Source organism: Syngnathus acus, chromosome 23 (genome assembly GCF_901709675.1).
Source record: "Syngnathus acus chromosome 23, fSynAcu1.2, whole genome shotgun sequence".
In the NCBI taxonomy this organism is placed as follows: domain Eukaryota; kingdom Metazoa; phylum Chordata; class Actinopteri; order Syngnathiformes; family Syngnathidae; genus Syngnathus; species Syngnathus acus.
Genome location: NC_051107.1, coordinates 2,729,185 through 2,754,324, shown reverse-complemented (window position 1 = coordinate 2,754,324; position 25,140 = coordinate 2,729,185). Strand labels below are relative to the sequence as shown.

Here is a 25,140-nt window from a genome sequence, read left to right as displayed (position 1 = left end):
CACCGTCACCAAAAAGGTCTGCTTGAAATGGAAGTGGGTGGTAACCCGTCACGGAAAATGAGTAATATAACTGGAATGTACGTGTGTGTCCTCGTCCTTTAAAGATCTGTTGGCCTAAAATGCAGCAATTCCAAAACTATCCAAAAAGTCATTCCAGGTCAAATTTTCTGGTTAAACATAGTTATGAAATATATCTTTCCATTTTGTGGACTTGAGGTATTTTTCCATAGACCTTTCTCTTATAGCTTGACCTTTCAAAGCAATTTTCTGTCCGGATTGTTTGATCGCGCCGACGCACTTGGTTGTGACAACAATCCATTGGACCACTCATTGTTTTGCCCTATCGGGGTTTCCCGTAGACCCGAAAATCATACAGCAATTTTTTAAAAAAAATATTATGTAACGGTTTTGAATACAGTGTCCCCGCTAATCTCAAACCAAAATCTTCATTTCTTCCATTCCGTCCAGATGTAATCACAAGAAGTAATGAGTAATTAGGTTACTCGGAGGTTGCCGTTTCACCAAGCGGCTGCATTGTACATTAGGGAATAATGATGCGTGTAATTAAAGGCGAGCCTCCTGCTTTGTCTTCGTTGATTGAGTTGTGCTCAAACTTAGTTAAGATTTCACTAGCTCGTCCTTGTGCAGTAGAAATTGCACTAGAAATATTTTTGTTCATTGCAACAGGATTTTATTATTTAGTAAATATTGATTAAAATACATAGTATTGACCTCTCAAGTTTTGGAGGTGTTTGGATTTACTTTTGGGGTGCTTCAGGGCCCCCCCCAAAAATGGGCTAGACACGCCCATGGTGACACATAAATCATTGGCGTTGGTATGAGAAATTTGCGCCCCCTTGTGGATACATAAGACGAATGTTGAGAAAGTATGACATCGTTGAAGATGTTTGTTGATTGGTGTTGGAAATTCGACTTGTGTGTAGACTTTTTACGCAGTGTAATTTGAATTTCATGGCTGTAATTTACTACGATTTGAGTTAATATTGAATTACAATAAAAATGTTATTCAGTCTGGATTACATTTGATTTTAAAATTGAGATAAATGTATACAAAGCATACAATCTAATTAGATGCTGGTTTATCACAATTTTTTTGTTTAAAATATAAGTTTTAAATGCTTAAATCGTCCTCCAATTGCAGAATGACCCCCCCGAAAAAAATCTATTTTGTTTTTCCTCTCCTTCACTGTCGATCCAAAAAAATTCAACAGGAGAAGCGCTAACGGATGACTCATCTTTAAGAACGGATAGAGATCTAAAAATGCCAGGATTACATATTTAGATGTGCGTTCAAATTTTTTGGAAGGGGGGAGCGAGCGTGACGCGCGTCTTTGCGTCTTGGAGGAGGGCAAGGGCGGATGAGAATGAAGAAGAGGAGGAGGAGGAGACGCGCGTAAACGCCACCGTCGTCCTGACTCAGTCCGTGCCACAACAATGGGCACCTTTGCGTTTTTCCTAACTCAACACTCTCAAGGGCGTCAAGTGGATGAGACCGGCAACCCAAACGGACCTTTTTGACCGCCCAGCATCAGGACCGTGGACCCGCGGGTGCGTGCGCACCGTCTCGCTCAACTTCCACCCGCTTCTCCATCGAGTCATGTCTGATCCCGAGCGATGGGCAAGTTTGACGACAACGAGAGGATAATCCTCAACGTCGGGGGCACCAGGCACGAAACGTACAAAAGCACCCTGAAAACCCTACCGGGGACGCGCCTGGCCCTGCTCGCCTCCGACTCGGACATCGGCTCGGTGTTGGATCAGCTGCAACAAGTCCCCGGCTTCATCGAGTACAACGCGCGGACCAACGAGTACTTCTTCGACCGCCACCCGGGCGTCTTCGCCTACGTGCTCAACTACTACCGCACCGGTAAGCTCCACTGCCCGGCGGATGTTTGCGGACCGCTGTTCGAGGAGGAGCTCTCCTTTTGGGGCATCGACGAGACGGACGTGGAGCCGTGCTGCTGGATGACGTACCGGCAGCACCGCGACGCCGAGGAGGCGCTGGACGTGTTTGAGCTCAACGTGGACACCGGGGAGCAGGAGGACGACGACGTGGGCAAGAGGCTCGGCATCGAGGACGTGGCGGCCGACGGGAGTGGCGGAAGCCTGTGGAGAAAGTGGCAGCCGGTGGTTTGGAACCTCTTCGAGGACCCTTACTCCTCCAGGGCTGCCAGGGTATGGACGCGCGGAGAACAGTGCTTCTTAAACTTTTTGACACCTCCCAAAAAAATATTTGTGTCCATAATAACCACCATCAAAGTCTAGTAGAATAGTAGGACTAAGTGTTCATAAATCACGTGATGGTTGAAGTCCAAAAAAAGTTGATATTACATTAAGCCACTGTAATATTATGCTTAGTGCAACAGAATTAATTTTAAATTAGAAATTTTGTTCAAACATCAACCCATGCTTATGCTAGTTAATGTTTGGCTAATTAAAATTCATGTATAAATCAAAACGCAATGTGAAAAAAATAATGGCAATTGAATCCTAAAGATTTTCCCCAAAATGCTGATAAACATTCAATATGCGGAAAATGTGTGTGAGTAAAAAATTAAATATATAATTTTATTTTTAAATAAAAAAAAAATTGGAAAAATCAGGGGGAAAAAAACGTGATTAAGGTTGGCAGCAGAGAACCTACCTGGAGTGAACAAGATTGTGTTTGCTCTAATCTATTTTGTGAATCTGATCAATCACCAATTTTGCATAAAATGCAAATTATCTATCGATTCCAATCCAACCGATTAGATCTGTAGAACTTCGAGCTCTCACAGCTTCCCCTAACCTGTTTTCCAGCTTTAGTCATATGTCATTAAAACGCCTGAGTGTGAAGTTGTGACGTTCATTTTTAGTCGACAGCGGAGGGTGATTTTTATCAACGTGACGGCTCTCTGAGATCAATGAAAATTGACGAATGATTAAATTAAATTCTTATTCTACAAGCACACTATTAATCCGACCTCACATAATGCACTACTGATCACAAGCAAACAAATTCTACTTCTATACCTAAGACTGCCATTGAGATTGTTTTACGATTTTGACAATGTGCCCGATTGTTGGTAAAGCAAACGATGAACTGTGTTAGCCATATGCCGCTAATATTTACACAAAAATTACAATCCGGACAAAAGGTGACCAGCCTCCTCTAGATATTGGGTGTTGCTAAGATACCTCTCCAGTTGGCTGTAATCGGAGCTGCGTACATTTGAACTCAACTTCCTCTTTCGGTTAACTAATTAACTAACCTTTCTAATTCTGATTATGCGTATACAGACACATAAGTTGCGATGACAGATGCGTTTGTGTCTCCAGGCGAGGCCGAAACCCAAAAGTGCACGACTGTCCCTTTAATGAACTTGCTCGCAAGCGCCGGTGCCAGCAATCGTGTTTCCGTGGGCTCCCCACGCTGTTTCTATTGTTGTAGCCGTCCTGCTCTCACACGCAGCCTCTGCTTGCAATCGCCTTCAAACTGACTACAGACTTCGGAATTCAGTAAAGTTGAAAATAGAGTTGTAATATTATGAAAATAAAGTTATTTTAGGAGGATGATTACAAGAATAAATTTGTAATATTGTACAAATTATATATATATCACACACACACATCAGTAAGGTATGTTTGTCCCTCATATTTCTTTAGCTGTGACGGGAACAAACTTGTGACGGTAACAAACTAAGACAAATAACAAACGCCACTGATATCATTTTCCATATCTGCTCGGAGGTGGGGATTTTACTGCCTGTCCCGTAGTCCCCCCCCCCTCTGTCTCTTTAGCCTCACATGCCTCACCCTCACCCACGCACCCCCCCCTATGTCCGCTTCCCATCCCCGTCCGTCTATGATCTCATCCGAGACCGCCGCTTGCTTTCTTCCACTTAAGAGGTTAAAGAAAATCCAACCCGTCTGGGTGCCGCCTGCCGCACGCCTGAAGAAACCAAAGCCGGGCTGCACGCTCAGCCTCCGAGTTGTCATGGCAACGTCATCACGGCGGCCTGTTTTCATTCAGATCCGTCTGCTCTGTGAAACGGATTGATTTCAGAAACCTGCTCGACCATGAACGCCCTTATTGCTCGGTTACCCCTGACGTGCCAACTTGTTAGTTGATGCTTTGGAAATGATGCGCGTTGGCGCGTGACGCATTCACCAAAACCTTATCCAAACTAAACAAAACTCAAGTAAATTGAAGTAAGGTCCTTCCGCGAAGAAGTCGAAAACAACAGTCTCTGTTTATTAACCCGACAAGAAAGGCCAAACACATCAACGGACGCATCGGTTAAAGTAGCGCACATCCTGACCAAGCACAAAAAGCGATAGCAGGGTCAATACACAGCTGGGAATCATTCTTCTGGCGCCATAAAATTAGGACCGGTTGACATATCCGTGTGAGTCAGCTTTTTCTGACATGAATATCTTTTAATCGGAGTTCAGAACTAGACTGACAGATGAGCATTTCACCGATTCCATCTGAGTGATACACTCTTACTCACAGCTGAAACTGGAAGTGTTGATGTGTGAAAACGATCAGGATGAAGCATGTCTTGAACTCGTTCGAAATTTTAAATACAAGAATGAGGATACAAGTCCATTTTTTTTTTCTGTCCAGTGAACCTGAGCTATTTAGAGACGAGCAAAACAAAGAGGCTCATAAAGCATCAACATCGTGCAGCTAGCATGTTCACAATTACGAAACTAAGGTACATAGACGATTGTATTCAGTTGTTGAATTATTCAAAACAATTAATGATCCTCACCTGAGGCTCATCAATAGTATTAAGTACCACATTTTTTAAAACGTGATAGATGCAAAACAAGCATACTCACTTGCGCTATATAAGTTAGCGATGCTAACAAATTTAAGTCAAGTCAAGTCAGGTTTATTTATATAGCCCAAAATCACAAGCAAAGGGCTTCACATATACAAAACAAATTGACAATTCTTCTCAAAGCATCCCCTGATCTTAAGCTTAGCTTAAGTAGCTACACTGTTGTTTGGAAGCTTTCGGCCATTTTGAAAACCATGTCCAATCCCGTCACACATCCTCCGAGGCGGGAACAGACGCCGAGACCTCGCTACAGCAGCGGGCCCTGACGGCCAGCTAGGCCAAGCTAGCTGTCCTAGCGTAGGCGGTTATTGCACGCCGCTGGGAACGTCGCCAGCCGCTGTCAGTCACGTTAATCCACTCCGCCAATCATGGTGGCACGCCCATGCTGTTAACTGTAACAGCTTGGTGTGTTGGAGCAGCGGGCACGGCTGGATAAGGACTCGGCACACTGACGCTAGCGTTGTGCTATGAGTCATTGTTGATGATACTGTAATGTTTGCTTCCTCGCATTTTGATATCTGTGATTCTATTTATATGGACAAAAAAAATGGACGCAGAATTCCAGGAAAACTAATTCTGATACTGTATCAGGCATCTGTTTACATCCAAAAAATATTAGAGAGAGGCCTGTTGGATAGTTAATCAAAGCGACCAGTTCACTACGTTCATGAATGGAATCGTTCCATTGCAGTTGCCGGCTATATACGGCGTCCCGTCGAGGCTTTCGCACTCCCTGCCTTGGCTGTCGTCTCTCCTCATGCTCCTCAAATGCAAAACTTGCTCACTCACTTGCAAAGGAACTTTTAAATTATTTGGCATCACAAGTCATGCGCCAATTTTGGCAGCAAGCAAGATTTATTTATTCATTTATGTGGATCGTTTGTCTCAACGTAGCGACGTTTGGTGCTGACTTCATTGTGGTATTTTTAAAACCACAAGAAATATTTTTGGAATCAGTCAAGATTTAATTCCAATTTTGACATATAGGGGGCACTCAACACATCTTTTTGGACTTCGACCAATACAGTAATCCCGAGGATAATTGGTTCCAAAAACCAGCCGCGATAAGTGAAATCCGCAAAGTACGGTAACCAACAAGAAGTACTGGGCAGGCTAACGAGTTAGCGGAACGATGCTAACACGCGAAAACAGACTTCTAAAGGAATGTAAACGAATATTTGGAGCAATACAACATTGTCCTAAAGGTTAGACATGTTTCCTCAATTTAGAAGTTTTATTTTGATTTTTAATTTTGAAAAAAAATCTGCGATGTAGTGAAGCCGCGATAAACGAAACGCGAAGTAGCGAGGGATCACTGTATTGCATTACCTGACAAAAAATTATTTTTATTGTAATTATAATTTGTCTATGGAAATTTCCGTTGGCATTTTCAGATATACAGTCGATGTGCTTTTAGTTCCATCATGCATTTATGAACGCTCGGACCACCAGCAGAGGCGGTGAAGCGACACCTCTGTGTTGAAATTCATAAGAGCTATCAGTTGACGTGAATAATTCATACGTATGGTATTTTTTTCCGAAAGACGGAATGTTTCTCAAGGACATTCAGATGGAATGAAAGTTTTCATTTTTTCCGCACCGTTTTGCACAACCCGGAGGCTCGCTCCTTTCAAGGGATAATGGAAATTCTCACTGTCAGGCTCATATGCGTTTCTTGAGACTCGCATTCCACAACCGTATCGTAGAAATGGAAAATTGCCTGAAACTGTTTTTACTTTATGTAGTAGTGAAAAATATTTACATTTGAAAGTCAAGTACTGCTTCTCCCTCCACAGAACTCAATTTGATAATAATAATGGAAATTCTCGCAACAGACTTTAGTCCCTCTAAAGTTTTTTTTTTACGATTCAGTGATAGCAACCAGGCAGAAGCAACCTTATTAGTAATTCTCTACTGAATTCAGACTTGCGGTGACCCAAATGACCCTCGAGACCTGCTCATCAGACTCCCAGGCAGAGGATGATGTTCATGCCTGACTCCGCTCGCTTGCTAACAAGGAGTGTCAAAGTATTGCTACCGAGAGCAGAATGTCGAATGAAATTTCACTCTTACGAGTCCATTTTAATCGGCCGGCATCGAAATAGCTTCATGTCATTGAGCTCTAGTCACAGTGACATCCGAGAAGGCCTGTGGCTGAAAAGGATGGATTTTTAGCTACAGTGAGCATAAATGTGTAATCCTTCCAAAGTCAAATTACTTGCTTCCAAATCGGTCCCGGTTCAGTATCTGGGTGAAAGTGATATCGTAGGACACGCAATGACTCGGCGGTTTTGGGGTTTCCTTCGCTTCCTGCGATTTGTCATCGTCACCTTTGATCCGAATAGGTTTTCGGATATGTTCGGGTCTTGCTAGTATGTTGTGAATGCATGATTTTTGTTTTTACAGCTGTTAGCAATAGCTAATGTAGCCATTTTAGCTAACACTGCTAGGATAGCATAATTGAGCTAAAGCTAACTTTTTCTAAGTTTAGAAAAAAATAACTGCATTTTTTTTTCTATTTTTTTGTACTACATTTCTTGATCTTTCGGAGTTGAATCCCATTTTTATTTTCGAACAAGTATCTACGTTTATGCTAGCCCACCATACCGCCATTCTGCATCACTCCACTATTTATGCAGAACGTGTTACTTAGTAGTTGATTCAATCCGTACCTTTAACGATATCCCATTTAAATACCGTACCGTCTCTGATCATACTCGAAACACCAACACTCAAATATAACCCTCTCATCAGACGCTGACAATTATGTTTTTGATCCGCCTCGAACCACAACTCGTGTTCCATTAGAACCGTCTTCCAAAGACGGAAATGGGGAATCGGGATCATCGCAAGTGGTCAGTGGTGAGCAACCTAATTTGTGGCGAGGAAGAGCTTTTCGTGTATGGTAAATGAACAACGTATAAGGATTTAAAAAACAAAACAAATCAAACCCTATGCATTTGGAAATTAAGCTAACCTTTTCCGTCGCTATAGTTATCGCGACAATCGTTTCAGCCCGTTTTGATCTTCGTCCGCCAGACGGCGGGAGGTTAGCAATAGTGGCGCTGCCCTGCCTTGACGCCATCTGGGCAAGCTTTTGCTCTCCCACTCCCGCCGTCACACCGCAATGCTAATGCACTTCCTGTGTACGTATTGATCGCGGGATGACGTTGACAAAAATATACCGTACATGCTTAGCTACCACAAAAAGGTGTCTCTGTCCTGCTCAGGGCCTGTGGAAATGTTATTACGAGCCACTGTATACTAGCCGCGGGGGCTAATTCGCTACCGCTAATGTTCCTTCAACCTCTCTGATTCATGAAGTTCTTTATCGGTTGTGATGAATTAGGTTACGCAAGTGACTGTAAGAGACCAGCGTTGAAGCATCGAAAACCTTTCTACTTAAACTTAATGTGGAAATGACGTGTGGTCTCAGTTGTGATTTTACAATACCTCGAGTCACAAGATTATTTCCGTGACCAAATTTTATTCGTATATGAAATCAAGTCGTCTTAATCTGGGACATTTTAATTGTCCGTTCTTCCAAGTCGGAACTGTCCTACTATTTTTGGCTTTACTCAGTCAAAATGATTGGTTTGTCTGTGTGTGAGGGACCTCAATTCACCCAAACAATAACTGTTGTTGTTTTATTTTCAAGGGGAGGTGTTTGATGAAATGACTGGATATTTTCGAGAGGTCTATTTTTCATCTTTAGTGTAAAGTAGCGCAATGGGAAAGGGTAGGATGAGTCACATTACTCAATACGGAAAGAGGACCGACTTTTGCAGCTGCACTTCTGGTCATCATCAATCTGATAAAAAAAACCTTTGCTCTATTTTTGTTTTTTTTTCTACACTAGTAGTGGAAGTTCTCTGGACAAATTAAATCTTATTGGCTTCAAGTTTCCTCAAGTGGCTTGATCGTGATCATTCTTTCCAACTAGTCTGTAACCATTCATGTTTAATGACGGAGAATACTGGCGGCAATGACAAGAAGGACTTGTAAAACTGTCATGTTAGGAATAGAAGACGCCCGAACAAGGCAAGAGTGATTAGACCCTGAGAAAAGGTCAAGTTTTACGAGTTAGGGATAGAATAGAGGTAATTATTTTCTGAGTCATGCAGACGTACCAATTACAATTTCCAAGTTTAGTTGAGTCTTGGTCTCAGTTGCAGATCATATCTTCTTCGGGATTTAGGGTCGACCAAAAAAAAAGGTCATTCAATCTGATCACCGATCTATTATTGATTTAGGTCTCGGGACGATCTATCAGGAGAAGTTTGGAGCTGTCGCAAAGACGGACAAAGTCACAGAGCAAAGATGATTACACATCAATTTTTATGCGGATGGGACACCCAGTGCTTCGTAATGTTCCAATAATGTATGCAGCTGGGCCAAGGCAGATACATTTGTCTGAGCCCGAGTCGCCTGGGATATCTCCCGTCTCTGTGTTAATAATTACTCAGTGAGGATGCTAATGGATTACGTTTTGGTGGAGAGAGTGTTTGGATCCAGACATTTAGGCGGGGCAGCTTTCATCTCTTAATACGTAGACACTAATCCGAAACTTTATTTACCTCGGTATCCTTGGTTTCTGAAGTTTCTGTGTTATCCTGGGAACCAAAATTTTTCCATGATCTCGGAGACCACCAAAAAAGGACATAACCACCAGATCTTTATTTTTTAAAACTGGTACTATTCTAAGTACGGGCTCCGTGGGAGCCAATGAGGCGGCACCTGTTGAGCCAGACGAGACGATCAATCAGAAATGGGCTGGGTCAGAAAAAAAAAACTCACTGGGGATAATAAACTCAAATCTGGCCAAGTCTCTTGGCTTCCCCTCGACTGTGCCTCACTGACTTGGCCTACATTCAGGTTTTTTTGTTCCCATCAGAAGGATATTCTTAGACGGCTCTTTCAGGGTTATTCTTTAAAGGGGGCGAGGGGAATCAAACAATCACAATTATAGGAAGGTCGAGCTTTCCCTAATTTTTGGTTCCCTTTGAAGGAACTTGCAACATATTTGACATAAAACGGCAAATTACATCGAGAGACGTATTTGTATATAATTTTGTATATTTTTCCAGAACCCCCCCCCCACACTTGTGTTAATTGCACTACTTTACTCACATGGCTTTTCATTTCTTTTTTATCCCCGCCTTCCTCCAGAGATGTGCTACGTTTGATACAAAAAGGTTTATTTTTAGAACGTTTATGAATCGAGTTAAAGTGTAAAATGGCTGCAGCGGGAGGTCAGACTCTGATCATTTGTCAACAGGAGGAACTAACTGAACCTCAAGGCACAAACAGCCTTGAGATATCACGTCATCCGAACATTAAAATAAAATAATAAATACAAAAAAAAAAGATCTATTCTATTATAGTGCATATAAAGTGGGTTTTGTTTTGTCCCCCTGGAGTATGGGAAGCCTCTGGCAACATATGTCCTCCTTTTTATTCAAAAACTTTCCAGTTTAATCCAGTTTAGACACATTTTGTTGCTTTTCAAATCCACAATGTGCAATTCTTACAATTTATAACCACAATATGGCAAATGATGACTTGCGAACAATTTATGTATATCCTTGTTGAGTTTACAAGCCGCCTCCCACTTTCTCTGTCTGTCTGACCATGGATGGCAGTGACCTTGAGTTGGGAGAATTTGGAAATCACAAACCCAGTGGAGAGTCTAGGGAGGGATTAGTGTTTGTTTTCCTTGGCAGGCTTTCATGGCAGAAGGTGACACCCAGACACAATGGTGAGCCAAAACCTAAAAAAAAAAAAAAACGTACGCTCTGAGAACCGTTTTTTTTTTTTTACCCCCCCTTATTGAACTCATTTGTGCTTGTCCACAAATGTCTTCTCATATCCTCCAACGTGTTACAGTTCTCGCCTTTGGCAATTCATTTCATGCGAACATCAATCTCGTCACTCTATCTATTGTCGCCTTGCTTATATCTTTGTCACCTTCAGGGGAAACAATGCAATGTTTTTATCATTGCTGTCTTCATTTCTTCACCTCTCCATCTGGGGATTCTTACCAGCGAATATTTTTTTTCCCCATGGACTAAAAATCTGTACAGTGTTCAGAATCTGGATCGTTGAGAATTCCAATGCAGAATAACTGTTTAAAATAAAATCTGTCTTAACTCAGAGTAAAATAATACCTTGTTTATTTCGCCACAGGGTTCGCAGAGAGTTATTTTTAGTTTTATTATACGTCTCGAGTTCATGTAGGGAAGTGTTTTGTGTAATAATCATTGCTACGGGGCTGCGTTCTCTGTTTGTGTGCTCCTCTTCGAAGTCGGTTCTATTTTGCCAGGGCTCCGCTCGCTTCCTCCAGGGTAATTGTCCTTAACTCGATGCGAAACGCCAGATAAGTTCAGCCATAATGCCCGGTGTTGATAAATATCCGCTGGTGGGCTGCTCCAGTGTACTCGTGAAGCTCAAATGTTAGCATGTGTGCTAAAAACTGGTATGTGGATGATGGAAGGGATTTTTTGAATTCAAAATGTTAAGCCCACTGTGTACATTAAAAGTGTTTCAAGATATGAGCTGTAAGATAAAACAATAATATATACTGCCCCCTTGTGGCCAAGACATACACACGCAAAGGAGCAGCACAATGTCGATTGAGTTGAAGTAACATTTTTATTCTAAATATATATTTTTTTTTTACGTTGTGTTTGATTACAGGTAACGAAAAAAACTGCCCTCGTATGACTCGTCTTTTTAAATACTTAAACATTAAAAATGCGTAACTTTTCACTGGTTGCATAGCGCTACTACTCTGCCAGTCTGTTTGATAGTAATGGGAGCCGCTTCATGAATCATTAAAGACATTTTTCTTCCAGAACAGAGTGCAATTTGGATTAATGGACGCGGGCGATGAGAGCTTTTCCATTTTATCTGTATTATTTAAAGAGCAATAGTCGGACAATGGACGGTCAGAATCCGAGCGAGCCACAATGAGCGGCAACATTCATTATCGTCACTCGATTGTCTCGCTCTTTTCTTTCACCAAGTCTGTAATCTGCTTTTGTCTTCCATTTTTCATGCCTCCCTTTTTTTTTTTAGCATGGCCAGCTCCCTTCCTTGCGCTCGGTTGCCTCTCTACTGCTGTCTCCTTGTTTCCGAGGCTTTTTATCTAATCAGCTTTCAGACAGAAATGCAATTATTGCACTAATGGTAAGTTTGATTCCAGAGAGCGTTTTGGCACTTTGTCATTGCACATTTGAATAAATGTGACTGTTCTCTGGGGTTTTGATCCAAAAGTAGAACCATCATGCTAAAACTACTGTTGTCTGTCAACAGTTCTGGTTTATTGATCAGGACAATAGACAAAATATCAGTTTAATTGGGTACCAAAATAAATTACAAATTTTTGTTAAATGTATTTTTTGATCCCCTAGCAAAACAAGATTTTTATTTGTGGCCTTAAAACAGAATGTGAATAATTTATATGTTAGCCAGTTATTCCGCACCGACGGTAAATTTACAAATGTGAAAAGCAGTCGCGGCTTTCGTTTCACTCCGATTCTGCAGGTGGCAGTAATGAGTATGGCTGGAAAAAAAAGTTCCCGAATTTTTTTGGGTTGGAAACCTTTAAAATACAAAATTTAAAGTTGGTTTTTAACTCTTTGAGTGCCGTTGACGTGAAATACCATCAATGGGAATTTTAACGAGGAGTGCCAGCTATCAATTGCCGTCAACGAAATTTTTATGCCATTTTTTTTTGTTTTGTTTTGGGTGGTATATAAACACATACAAAACATCTGAATGAATTTTCTCCATTTTGACATCATGGTGGCAAAGACCACAGGTCCAAGTTTGTGCTCACATGTTGCTTTGTCAAGACACATCAAAATTCAGCTCAGCTCGAGCTCGATCGGTACAAGCTTTGTCGGATCATCTTCTGTCTTTTGTCACAACGCTCCGCAACCGCCGCTTTCCCATTCCTCATCGTCATAGCAACAGAAGATGTCCCTACCTCATCTCTCGGCAAAGATGTTGAATAACGCTTAGCTGCTGCCATGCACTATGTCAGTGAATGGAGCAGACCAAAGTAAAAGATCTGCTATTTATTTATTTTTATTTTTTTTTATGCAATATTTCCACATAGCCTTGAGTTTTGCAGGTTTATATTTTTCTTTCTATGCTCCTTAGTCACCCAAAAACTCATATCTAAGAACTATGTTAAAATGAGTCGAGGAGTTTCATTTAGACTCGTCGCTCTTTGCCGCCATCTTGTGGCATCTAATTCCGAATTTCACGTCTGATGGATGGGTAGGCACTCAAGAGACTTGAGGAAAGTGTGTGTGCGTCCTTGAGCGTGGTCACACAATAAGGAAGATGTATCACGCTTGTGCTCGCCTTGTTTCACTTAGTACTTTCATTTCCACTCTGCGTGTAATTGCACGTTTTCCTTTTTAATGACAATAATATATTCATGTATTCAGGAAATCATGGGAGGGCTGAGCAAATGCCTGCCAACTAGGCTTTTAATCATGACAGAGAAAGACGTCCACAGACATCTCGTTTCGACACACAAAGGTAAATAGCACACATCGTTTGCTATGCCAAAGAGAGAAAAAAAAACTGAGTAGAAACTAAAATTAGCTTTAGAACGTCAAACCTCAGTTGTACGTAAAAAATAGATTAAAGATGGTAAAGAATACATGTTAGTTTTATTGTTCCATCATCAGGTATCTGTGACGTCAAGAATTATAACATAGATGCTAATCGTTAGCCCATATATGGTGTTTTGCGTTGTTTGCTAGCATTAAGCTAACGAAACGGACTCAACAGTTGTTATATGACTTTATTTAGATTCAGTTGGATGGCAGCTTTTTAATAAGTGACAAATTAATCTACATGGACTGGTTTTTATCCGTCATAGTATATTTTACTCATTTCTTCTGATCCTGTTGTCAAAAGTGGCAACCGCTTCACGACTCAGACATGCTGCCGGCTATTAAAATATCAAGACGAGGTCTAATGAGGCCGCACGTCTGCCATCCAGGCCACGTCTTTCTGATCCCTCCCCTGTTTCAGATTATCCCGTCAGACTTTCAGATGTGTCCTCGCCTTGAAATGTGATTAATGTCAACTTTAGTCTCCCGGGATTTGGGAGCTGGGATTTAAACACATCAAATTAAACGGTTGTGTCTTTTATTGAAAATTGGGCCCGTCAGTGGGAAACTCCATCACAACTTTTTAGTGAAGACTGGGGCTGGATGGGGAAGTATTACTTTCAAATCCCAAATGTGGCATTTAGAAGAGAGGAAAGATGTTTTAATGTCGAGATCAAGGCAGTTAAAAACTCTTTCATTCCTTCCACTGGCATAGTACAATATCTTAATTAGCCATCAAAAGCTAATCTAAATTATTCTTAAAACATCTGAAACGGAGCATTTTATTGTGTTAGCTTCACTGAAGATTTTGGGGTTAGCGTTAGCCACCACAGCGCTAACCAGCCGCCTTCATGGCATCGGCACATTTGTTGCGCATCTCGCTGAACTCTCGTGTAAACATCAACCCACGCTGTCATGAATCAACGGCACGTGTCAGCTATAGGCAAGCTGCTGAAATATTAACAAGAAACGTGAACACAAAAAAGAGCGCGAGTGAGACCGAGTTATATTTAGTATCGCAGTCTCCCCGGGACTGTCAAGACATTATTTTTATCTGACTTGGAGGCTGTAACGTAGCATTTATTTAGTCTCAATGGATGAATACTGTACGTTCGTTGACGCTTTGTCATATCTATTCCTTACATTCTTGTTTAATTCAACAGAAAATGTATGTCAACAAAACACACAACTATTGTATTGCAAAAGTTTGCTAGCTTAATGCTAGCACACTGAAGTAGCTCTTAAATGAGCTAATGAATTAGCATCGATGCTGTGGTGTAAGCAACATTTTAACACAAAAGACGTAGCAATACGTAAACTGACAATATAAGATGTTTTGAGTTCCGAGTGTGGTCACGTAGCACTTTAAATTCATAAGTCAAAGCACCACTGTATTATTACCTCCAGTCTTCCAAATTGGCCTTTCTATTGACCCTGTGTGACAGTGACAAGTCGACAGAAGCTTTTACCCCCACTTAAAACATCAGATTAAAACGAAAATGAATTAGTCAAATGAGCAGAGACATTTTTGAAAGGCTATTTTTTTTAAGCCGTGGAAAACAATTGGCTGCCAAAAGCAATATGGGTTTAGCAGCGTTCCCCTAGCGAGCTGGCTGTCATGTCACGGCACGGCTGTATAATGAGGTGTGTGTGTTTGTGTGTGTTTGTGTGTTTGTGGGAGCGACAGCAGGAGACAATGATGGGAGACAACAAGGGGATCAGCAAATCCTTTTGTCATGTGCAGTGGCTTCGAAATGTTTTCTTTGCTTCTGTTTTTTTTTTTTTTTTTTGGTGCCGCTCGCCTATTGATGTCACTTCATTGTCATGCTCGTTAATGGGCAAACATTACACTGCGATGGATTCACGTTACAATTGAGGGGGAGAATATGGCAGCTCGGAGATGTCAGGGCTTTTTGTTCTGGTTGTACCCCTTGCCCTCGGTCGTCATGGTAACAGAAGCCAGACTTGGCATTGGTGCAGCAGGAAGTTGGGGTGGGGTGAGCAAAGCTGCTCCTCAAAATTGACTGACTTCTGAAGTCTTACAGTATAGGAGGAACTCTTTTGCTAACAAAAACAGCAGCACCCATTGATATAAACAGAATACAAGAAATAGCACTGTTCATCTTCCCATACTGCATCGTCCAATTCACCATCTTGAGCTGTACAAAAAAAAAAGTAAAAAAAAAAGATGAAGGTGGTGTTACCATGGCGGCAGCTGATCAAGGGAAGACGTGTGCCGCATGGTGTTTGATGAAAGGAAAATTTCCTCTGTTGGATATTCTGGGACCTTTTTCTCCCGGGCTTTTTATTTTCAGCTCGCTTTTGTTTCAATACAACCTTATATTATCCAGGCCGGTCTCTATAGAATGAGAAGAGATGGAAGTCAATTACGTGGTAGTTAAATTATGCAACAATGAGCTTTAATGAGCCATTCAGTGAAATGCACAACATAATATTGGTTTAACTGGTGTTTAATTTTAGAACCAGATTAAAAAAATAGACATCATGCCTGTTTCTCAGCGTGAGTCGTTCCCTCCTCCAGACCTGCCGCGATTACACAGCATGCCAAAGCGGATTTAATAGATTAATAGATGTAATTTAACGCGTTCATTTTTCCAGTCATTAATTACAGAAAATATGAGAATTTTTTTTTTTTTTTTAATTCAGAGGCAGCTTGATTGACACGCATTTGCTGGCTCCCACGTCACTCACCAGGTCAGGCCCGGCCTTTTAAAGTCCTAAACAAATATGAGGGTGGTGGGTGTCAGCCAAAATATTTTTTTGGATTTAAATTAAAATATAATTCCTTGATTAGGAAACGGATCCTACCACTCATGTACAGCTGATGATTTTGACTGAATTCAGTTATCCCCAAAAAAAGTCTCCTCTCTATCAAGTCCAGAGTTAAGGGTTGGAATTGGGGGGTTAGATCACCAACTGATTCCCGAGCGCGGCACCGCTGCTGCTCACTGCTCCCCTCTCCCCCAGGGGATGGATTAAAATCACACGGGGATGGGTTAAATGCAGAGGACAAATTTCACCACACCCAGGTGTGTGTGTGACGATCATTGGGACTTTAATCTTTAATCTTAATCTTTAACCTCAATATCTCTATTTATGTTGCGTTATTTTTGTCTTTCTTCAACTTTAATCTGCAGAGTACACACGCTTAGCAGTTCATCCTCAATGTGACTCCCGGCGAGTGTGACGGTTAAGAGCACCATGAATAAACAAAAGGACATATCAGTCACTCCCTCCCGTCAACTGCATCTAAAAGGGTCAAATAAATGAAAGCGATGTTGATTTGACTGTCACTTTTGCGGTAGACAATACGTAATATAATTAAGTGCTTTGTTGTGTCTTTGACGTTGATTTAGTGGCTAAGAAAAACTTATCGGTGCATTTGAAAATGACATTGACTTTGTTTACGCCAGTAAGTTAACTTCTGAAAAAACATTTTTCATTATGATATTTACACCATCAATCATATTCTTGGCATTTGTATAAAAAAGCAATTTCTATTTTGATCCTAGAGCTAAAAAATATTTTTATACCCAAATAAGCTACGTGACAATCATGGTGAAGAGTTTTATTCTTATAAACGAATGTTAAATATATTTATTTATAAATATAAATTTAATATTTATATTTATAAATATTTATTTATGTATTTATATATTTATTTTTTAATGTAATGTATTAAATATTTTTTTATAATATAAATATTTTATAAATATATTTTTCACGTTAGTTCCATGCACTATTTCTTGAATATATTCTTAGATGACGAGTTAATTTTTGGGCTCTCGTGTCTTACTCCCGGACCATACTTTCTGAGAATCACCCATTTGAAGACCCTCCTGGATAATAACAACGATGACTCACAATCGTGTGCTAAAAGTAGCAACCGATCAGGTGCCCCTTGCTGCCAACTGGAGAATTGGACATTTCCAAAAATGAGGAAAAATCCATACCCTGATTTTAACTCCGATGAAATGTTTACATGCACTTTACTTGAAAAAGTATAACAATGTTTCATCTGTATAAAAAAGCCAAGCTGTATTGTCTGCAGTCTCTGAATTAGTCATAGGCTTTTTCTGGTTGGTTGTATGAATATAATAATTCTCCCTAAAAGCCACGGAAACTTGTATTTTCGCTCACATGGGCTGGAAATGTTTTTTCCGCCGAGTAGTCTCTCTTTGTCTATAAGAGTATTTCGTTAGCTAAAAGTTAAATTGTGTTTACCCTGAGAGCTTTCTTGTTACTTCTCAAGCGCATAATGACTCCCAGCGTCGTTGCTATTTATAATCTCACTTGATGGTGGTGGAAATTGCCAACAATGGTGCTTAAAAACAGAATCATACGTATTCCCGTACCTCATGTCAACACGTAGCGCGGAGAAAAGTGCCTGTTTGTTTCATTTGCTAATAGATTGTATCCCTCTCTGGAGGCAATTTAAGTTGAAGCAAGTTAATTAAACTTGTCTGGGTTTACTCTCTAGCTCAAGAATTAATGATTTATCTTGATTTTTCTAAGGAGGCTTAGCCCCTCGATCGGGTCAAATAAACTGAGCCTTGTGTGTTTCTCTTCTCTCCTGCAGTTTATTGCCTTTGCATCTTTGTTCTTCATCCTGGTTTCCATCACTACCTTTTGCTTGGAGACCCATGAGGCGTTCCATACCGTCATCAACAAGACGGAGGCGATGCGGAACAGCAGTCTGCCCGATTTGGGACCTCAATACGAGATAGAGACTGACCCCGCGCTCATATATGTGGAAGGAGTTTGCGTCATCTGGTTCACCATCGAATTCCTGGTACGGGTGACCTTCTGCCCGGTCAAGTTGGAATTTGTTAAGAGTCTGCTCAATATCATCGACTTTGTGGCTATACTGCCTTTCTATTTGGAAGTAGGCCTGAGCGGCCTTTCCTCAAAAGCTGCCAAGGATGTGTTGGGATTCCTCAGGGTGGTGCGTTTTGTTCGTATCCTGCGTATCTTCAAGCTCACCCGTCACTTTGTAGGACTTCGAGTGCTGGGTCATACGCTACGAGCTAGCACCAATGAATTCCTGCTGCTTATCATCTTCCTAGCATTGGGAGTGTTAATATTTGCCACTATGATCTATTACGCCGAACGCATTGGCGCTAAGCCCAATGATCCGACGGCGAGCCTCCACACCAAGTTCAAGAACATTCCCATCGGCTTCTGGTGGGCCGTGGTGACCATGACCACTCTGGGATATGGCGACATGTATCCAAAGACCTGGTCCGGCATGGTCGTGGGCGCACTGTGCGCTTTGGCGGGAGTGCTTACGATAGCCATGCCCGTGCCTGTTATCGTCAATAACTTTGGGATGTACTACTCCCTGGCCATGGCCAAGCAGAAGCTCCCAAAGAAGCGGAAGAAACATATTCCTCAGGCAGTACAGGGAGGATCCCCGACTTACTGCAAAACTGATCTCACCACCACCTGCAACAGCACTCAAGGCGACCTGTGCCACGTCAAAGGCGGCCGGGTACTTGAACGCAACCGCTCAGGTAAGCCCATGTGGGACAACTTCTCTCGTTGAAATGAACGGAAATTGTAACCAACTCATAAACCGGTACAACAATTCTAGCGTTAACGTTGGAGTGTGTATGACATGGTCATTACCGCTCGCAGTTCTGTCGGCGGACTGCAGCGGGGGCAGCGACCTGACCATGTCTCCAGAGGAGAGGGTCCCCATGCGAAGGTCGAGTACCCGGGAACAGGACCGCCGAAGTGGGGGGACATGTTTTCTACTTGCTGCTAGCGATTACAACTGTCCTGCAGATGGGAGCCTAAGAAAAACAGGTATGCATTATATATACTGCGTTTTTATTTTTACCTGACTACAATCGTGTCTGGTATCCTTCTTTTTTTACAAAGCAAAGAGTAATTAGTTACAAGGAATTTCAATAATTACTACTCGGCAAGTATCGAGAGGTTCGCTATGCCAATGCAATCCAAGATAGCTTTAAAAGCCATCTGTTGGAATTACCTATATGAATATTTAAAGCCCACCATTAGGGTGATATGAGGAGACGTTGCTGTAAGGGTAGTTATTAAACTTGTTACAAATTCACTGATGAAAATTGATGGCTTGGGTCCATGGGCCAGCAGTTAAAAGACCGCCTGCTCAGAGAGGGGTTAGTTTCATACTCTTGAAGAAAATCAGTGTAGTCGAGCAATCATTTTATCGTAGTTTAGCAATGGAGATAAAAACGAAACTGTTAGCTTGTTTGGGTACTACAGTATTTATTTTCAGTGGGCAATTGAAAATCAAAAAGCAAGAAATTTAATTCAGTATTTTATTTGCATTATTATTATTTTGCTAATGTGAGTTTGGTAACATTATGTTTGCTAACACCAGCTAGCTTACACAGTTTTTTAGCCTTTGGTAACATTAATAAGATTGTTTGCTAACCTTTGCTAGCTTATGCTGTTTTTTAGGCTAATGTGAGTTTGGTAACAGTAAGATTATGTTTGCTAACACTAGCTAGCTGACACTCGTTTTTAGGCTAACGTTAGTTTGGTAAGATTATGTTTGCTAATACTAGTTAGCTGCCACAGTCTCATTAATTCAAGACCGTATACACCCTAAAAAAAAATCTGTGACCCAAGAAAGTATTGATTAACTTTATTGTGGTTTATTGTGATTGTTCGGGGAAATAATCTGTGCATGCTCTCACCATACACAATGTTATAGTTGCTCTGTTTCACTCCTGTCTCCTGTCTTGCCATGGTTCACTCGGCCTGGACTTGGATGCCTGCCTGCCTGCCTGCCTGTGTGTGTTCATGTCCCGCACCACCACCACCACCCTCACTTCTTTGTCACGCCCCATCCGAAGGCTACGAGAAATCTCGAAGCTTAAACAACATAGCGGGCATGGCTGGTAGCACCCTGAGGTTGTCTCCCGTCACCTCACCCTACGGATCACCCTGCCCGCTTCGGCGCTCCCGATCCCCTATTCCCTCCATCCTGTGAGACGTCCGGCGTCGCCGCACTTTTTTTTGCATTACCCGCTCCATATCCAATCACAAAATGAACTATATTAGATATCGCGGCTAGACCTGTAGCAAAGACTGATCAGCCTGAGTGTGCTTGGCTATCATCCTCCTGTGTCACTTGAAGTTTCCCTTTTTTTTTTTATTTCATATTGTCATATTGCAATAAAAACTGACTGATGGCTTTCGTAGTAGCAGCCATAACATTTAATAAAAGACATGTTTATAATCAGGGATATTAGATGTCGCTCTATTTCATTACCCAGAGGGAAAAGATGTGCTTCCATTGAAAAAAAAAAGAAAAATATGACAGCTGTTGCTTCATTTTATTTTCATTTAATTTTGTTTTTTTTCTCTTAGCGTTTGTCACACACATTTGTCGACTTCTTCACTTGCTCATGTTTTTGCATGGACTCCACTCTGTAAATCATGGTCGTCTGCAAGCCATGTTACCAGGGGCGACCTCATCAAGCACACTGTGAAAATATCATATATATGCCGCCATGTGGAAAAGGAAGTACTGGACACCGGCTTTTGATTTGGTTTTAAGTATCGGGACCGGAGTGCAGTACTTGGCTTCAACCTGCAGAGGCGCTGTTGAGTCAGCCTCAATAAATTCCCGAACAACTTAACATCAGAAATGGGGAGATTTTATGATTCTACTCACATTGGCATTAAATACAATTGTTAAAATATTCCCGAGACAATTTTCGTAACTTTTTAGAATTTCCAGTCCTGATGAATCAAGAAAGACGGTTTGTCCTTCCTTTTCCACATGACTGCACATATATGGACATATGTTTCTGGTTGTTCACTCGTAGATAACTGCAAAGAGATGGTGTTTACTGGTTTCACACAAGCAGAGAGTGGCGTTCTATCTTAATGGCTTTGGGAAAAGCAGCGCCTTGGCAGAAAGGTAACCCTCTGCATGGGTCTGTGGGTTCGATGCGAAAACCCCCTCAACATTTCTATCCCGATGTTTTTTTTGGTTGTATGCACTTAAAGATGGAGGTCGTTCAATAACCTTTATTTGAAATTCAACTCTGTAATAATTTCTCCAGTGTGCTCCAACAGGTGTAGGCTTACAAACTTGGACCTCACCCATTCCTCCATTACTACCAGTAGCAAATGGTTGCCTAGCAACTGGCTTGCAGATGATGCTTTTTTGCACATAGATTGGCCAACATAAAATCAACTAAAATGAGCACTTTAAAAAAAAAAAAAGAAATCCTCCTTGTCTTTTGAGTAGATTATTGATCACTTCCATCTAAAACACAACAATAGTAATACACTGTTTCATTCTTGTGCACGCATTAAAAAAAAAAATACAACCTGCATGGCAAGATTTCTGATGAAGACAGGTTGAAAATTTTGGTTTTATGACCCCCCCTCCCCCCGGGGTGAGACTGTATAACAATCTGAGGACCTATTGCAGTGGGACGACCCCATTTGGAGGCATTCCAGCCACTCCTACAGGACAATAAAGGAGGAAGTCGACGTAAAAACCACTAGGAGACGGCTTCCCGCTCGGCACACGGAGGAGGAGCTTCCGTCGAGAATTCAGGAGGACTGTGACAAAGCATTTAATCCTGAGCCAAAGCCAACAGGACACCTGCTCCCATAGACTTGTGTAAATAAGTCACCCATGGCATTTGGTTGCTAAGTTGCACCGTCAAGACACTCAAATCTCGCTATGGTATCCCCCCCCCCCCTCCCTCTTCCCTTGCAATAAGTGTATTAGTTGAGGCACTTTGTGTTCTAAAATGGAGTGTTTTCATATTACCAACATCAAGTATATTCAGTATCGAGAGACAACTGTGCTAAGTCATCTCTGCTTTTTGGTCAATTTCAAGTCGGTTAAAACGCTCTGCTGTGTGTTTATGTACGTGCGTATCCTATTGAGAACATTTTTGAAAGGTCATTTCGGTGGACTTTTGATGTCGTCACTTTTGGGATTAGCACAGAAACGGATGAGTTGTAAGACCCCCCCCTCCCCCCGCCCCCATCGTGATGCAAGCGCCATTGTAGAAGTCTCCCGCTGTGCATTGAACATGCAATGACCCTGCGTTAGTGCTGCAAATGAACCAAATGATTTTGACCAGATGACTCCTCATGACTCAGTGGTGGCTAAAATCAGTTGATTCTTCCAAATGTATCCAATGGGGATGGGGGGGGGGGTTCTGGATCTGGAGTAAATGTGTAGCAGAAATTTACCAATCTTAAAAAAAATAATAAGTGGGACTTCTAGAATGGTTGCACAGTAGCAACTCCTTGAACCTAAACAATCAGAGTTTTGTAATAAAAAGGTGTATTAGGGCCACACTGAAAAGGAAAATTATGAGAATAAAATTAATATTGCAACTGTATTTTATTTTCTATATTTTTTTTAATTCAGAAAAAAAATGTAATCCTAAAAAATGACTCCATTGGACTTGTTTGGAATCGCCTTTAATTTCCTTTTTAATATGCTGGACTGGACCGCGGGTGTCAAACCCGAGGCCCGGGGGCTCAGATCGGGCCCACCGCATCATTTTATGTGCCCCGCAAAAGTAAATTATGTACAAGTTTCCTGCTAAAATACCAAAAATTGCAAATTATCTTCTTTAAGATATTACAAGCACTTTTTATTACCTATCCCCCTCTGTTTAAATAAATGGAAGAAAACTACGGAACAAAAATGAGTTTGACATCCCTGGCGGAGTCCAAGAGTGGCCCTAATGCTCCTTGTTAGATTTGCAATAATCTGAGAACTCGAAAGCGCCAATCCACACTGTGATTATAGTAGAAAATCGAGACGAATGATGACGAGGACTGTCAGGTGGCCCACAATCCTCCTTGTGCTGCTTTACTCTTGAATTTGACAAAGGAGTATCGTTCTTTGCGTATTTTTAGGATGTTGTAACTTGAGAAAAAAAAAAAACGGTTTATTTTTCTGAATCCAGAATATGTATTTTTGTGTCTTACTGTTTGTTCATGGACCTATCCTGTGAAAGTCATGGTAGTCCAACGCTGTGCTTCATTCTCCACTGTGTCTTCAAACGTGTCGAGCTTTTTGATCCGAGTTCACGTTTCGTATGTTTTATCGTGAGGACAAATTCTAGTTTCGAGTCTGTATTCGTGGAGCCTTCGTTGGCATTCTGAAGTGCATGCTGAAAAAAAAAAAAAGAACCGTTGTGTCAAAGGTTTAAAAAAATTGACATTGTATATCATGTTGAAAAGTGAAAACTATGTGAAAGATTCACATAAACTATTTATCTTTTAATGAGTGGCTTCGGTTTCTCGTTTTAATTCTCAATACAATTGTGTGATGTTCGTGGAATTGTGAATTATGAAAATGTGGGCATTCTCTGACACAAATGTTTTTTTTATTGTTTGTCAACATGATACAGGTGAGTGTTCAATCATTTAAGTGGAGTGATTTTCATTTATTTTTAGTATTATATTATATGATTAATTATTTTTATTATTTAATTGTATTTATTTAAGACATTCCCCACAGTCCATTATTTTCCTTCGTATGTCAACATGTATTTTTTGTCCAATCAGGTAAAAATCTCTGTGTTGCTATGTCAATCTAATCTGCCCACAAAGACAATCACTGCCTTGTCTTTTAAGCTATGGAAACATTGAATTTATTTATTTATTTATTTGTTTATTTATTTATCTATTTATTTGGGTCCGTTTCATCAACAGATTTGCACACTTGGCCATTTTGCTCCCTTGCCCGTTCGTTCTCACCTCTTCACTTTTCAACTCGCGTCTCATATTAAGCACCGTTTGGAGCACTGGATCTCTGAGGCATTCTTTACTCGGGTTACCATGGAAACAGCCACAGACGTGCCACGGAGATGTAAACAGTCGGAGCTGGGAGTGTGTTTTATTCAAGGAAAAAGAACCCTCTGCATCCTACGTCCACCCACAACTAACTCCCATGCCCGGTAAGGGGGCAGGAGGAGTTTCTTAAAATGAAACGAAAGAGCAGAAATCTCAAATTTTGAATTTTACATTAGTGCTCTTAACAAGTGGGAAAAAGTCGTATGTTTATTTGGAAGACGACCTTTAAAAAAAATATATATATATATTAAATCATCATTCAGAATTAATTCCGTGTGTATAGTGACACCTCATTACATCTTTAAACTGCTTTGATAAAAACACAGGAGTGATGCCAAACCTTTGTCTTTCCTGTAGCAAAACAAGATGTGTCATAGCACGACGTGACATTTAAATCCCGTTAAGTGCCGTGTAATGAGGCCGCCGTAGAGCACAGAGTGACTCAGGTGCCGGTAAAGTGGAGGCTCCATTTATTGCCTTTATTCCGCACGTGTACTTAAAAAGCCACGGCAACACTCTAAATTACTCACACGGAGCACCTCACTGTCAACCGCCAGGGTATTATTAGGTGGGATAAGCTAGAGACTCTGGAAATGACGGCATTAATTCAGCGGGGTTAACTAAAATTATCTTCAGGAAGTAGAAAACAAAACGGTATGAGCTGTAAAGACGCAGCGGGATGTTATGTGTGTGCCTGAACAGAAAGCTTGCCCGCTCTTCAGCTGCCCATTACAACACTTTACGCCCTCTGAGCACGTGGGATACTTATGTGTACTCCGTTTATATTTAGCGTTTCTTTA

General features: G+C 41.2%; 1 protein-coding gene across 4 annotated transcripts; it reads left to right on the top strand.

The window, feature by feature from the left end:
* The first annotated feature begins 1,223 nt into the window (after positions 1-1,223).
* Positions 1,224-23,768, top strand: kcnc2 (potassium voltage-gated channel, Shaw-related subfamily, member 2). 4 transcript variants are annotated; one of them, XM_037243080.1, is made up of 5 exons: positions 1,224-2,196; positions 18,084-19,017; positions 19,142-19,312; positions 21,328-21,422; positions 21,942-23,768. In XM_037243080.1, exons 1-4 carry the CDS (start codon positions 1,636-1,638, stop codon positions 21,387-21,389), a joined length of 1,728 nt encoding a protein of 575 aa, XP_037098975.1. In that variant the 5' UTR covers positions 1,224-1,635; the 3' UTR covers positions 21,390-21,422; positions 21,942-23,768. The 4 variants fall into 4 exon arrangements, with proteins under 4 accessions (XP_037098975.1, XP_037098973.1, XP_037098974.1 ...); XM_037243078.1 differs by lacking the exon at positions 21,328-21,422; XM_037243079.1 differs by having other exon boundaries at positions 21,328-23,768.
* Positions 23,769-25,140: the final 1,372 nt, after the last annotated feature.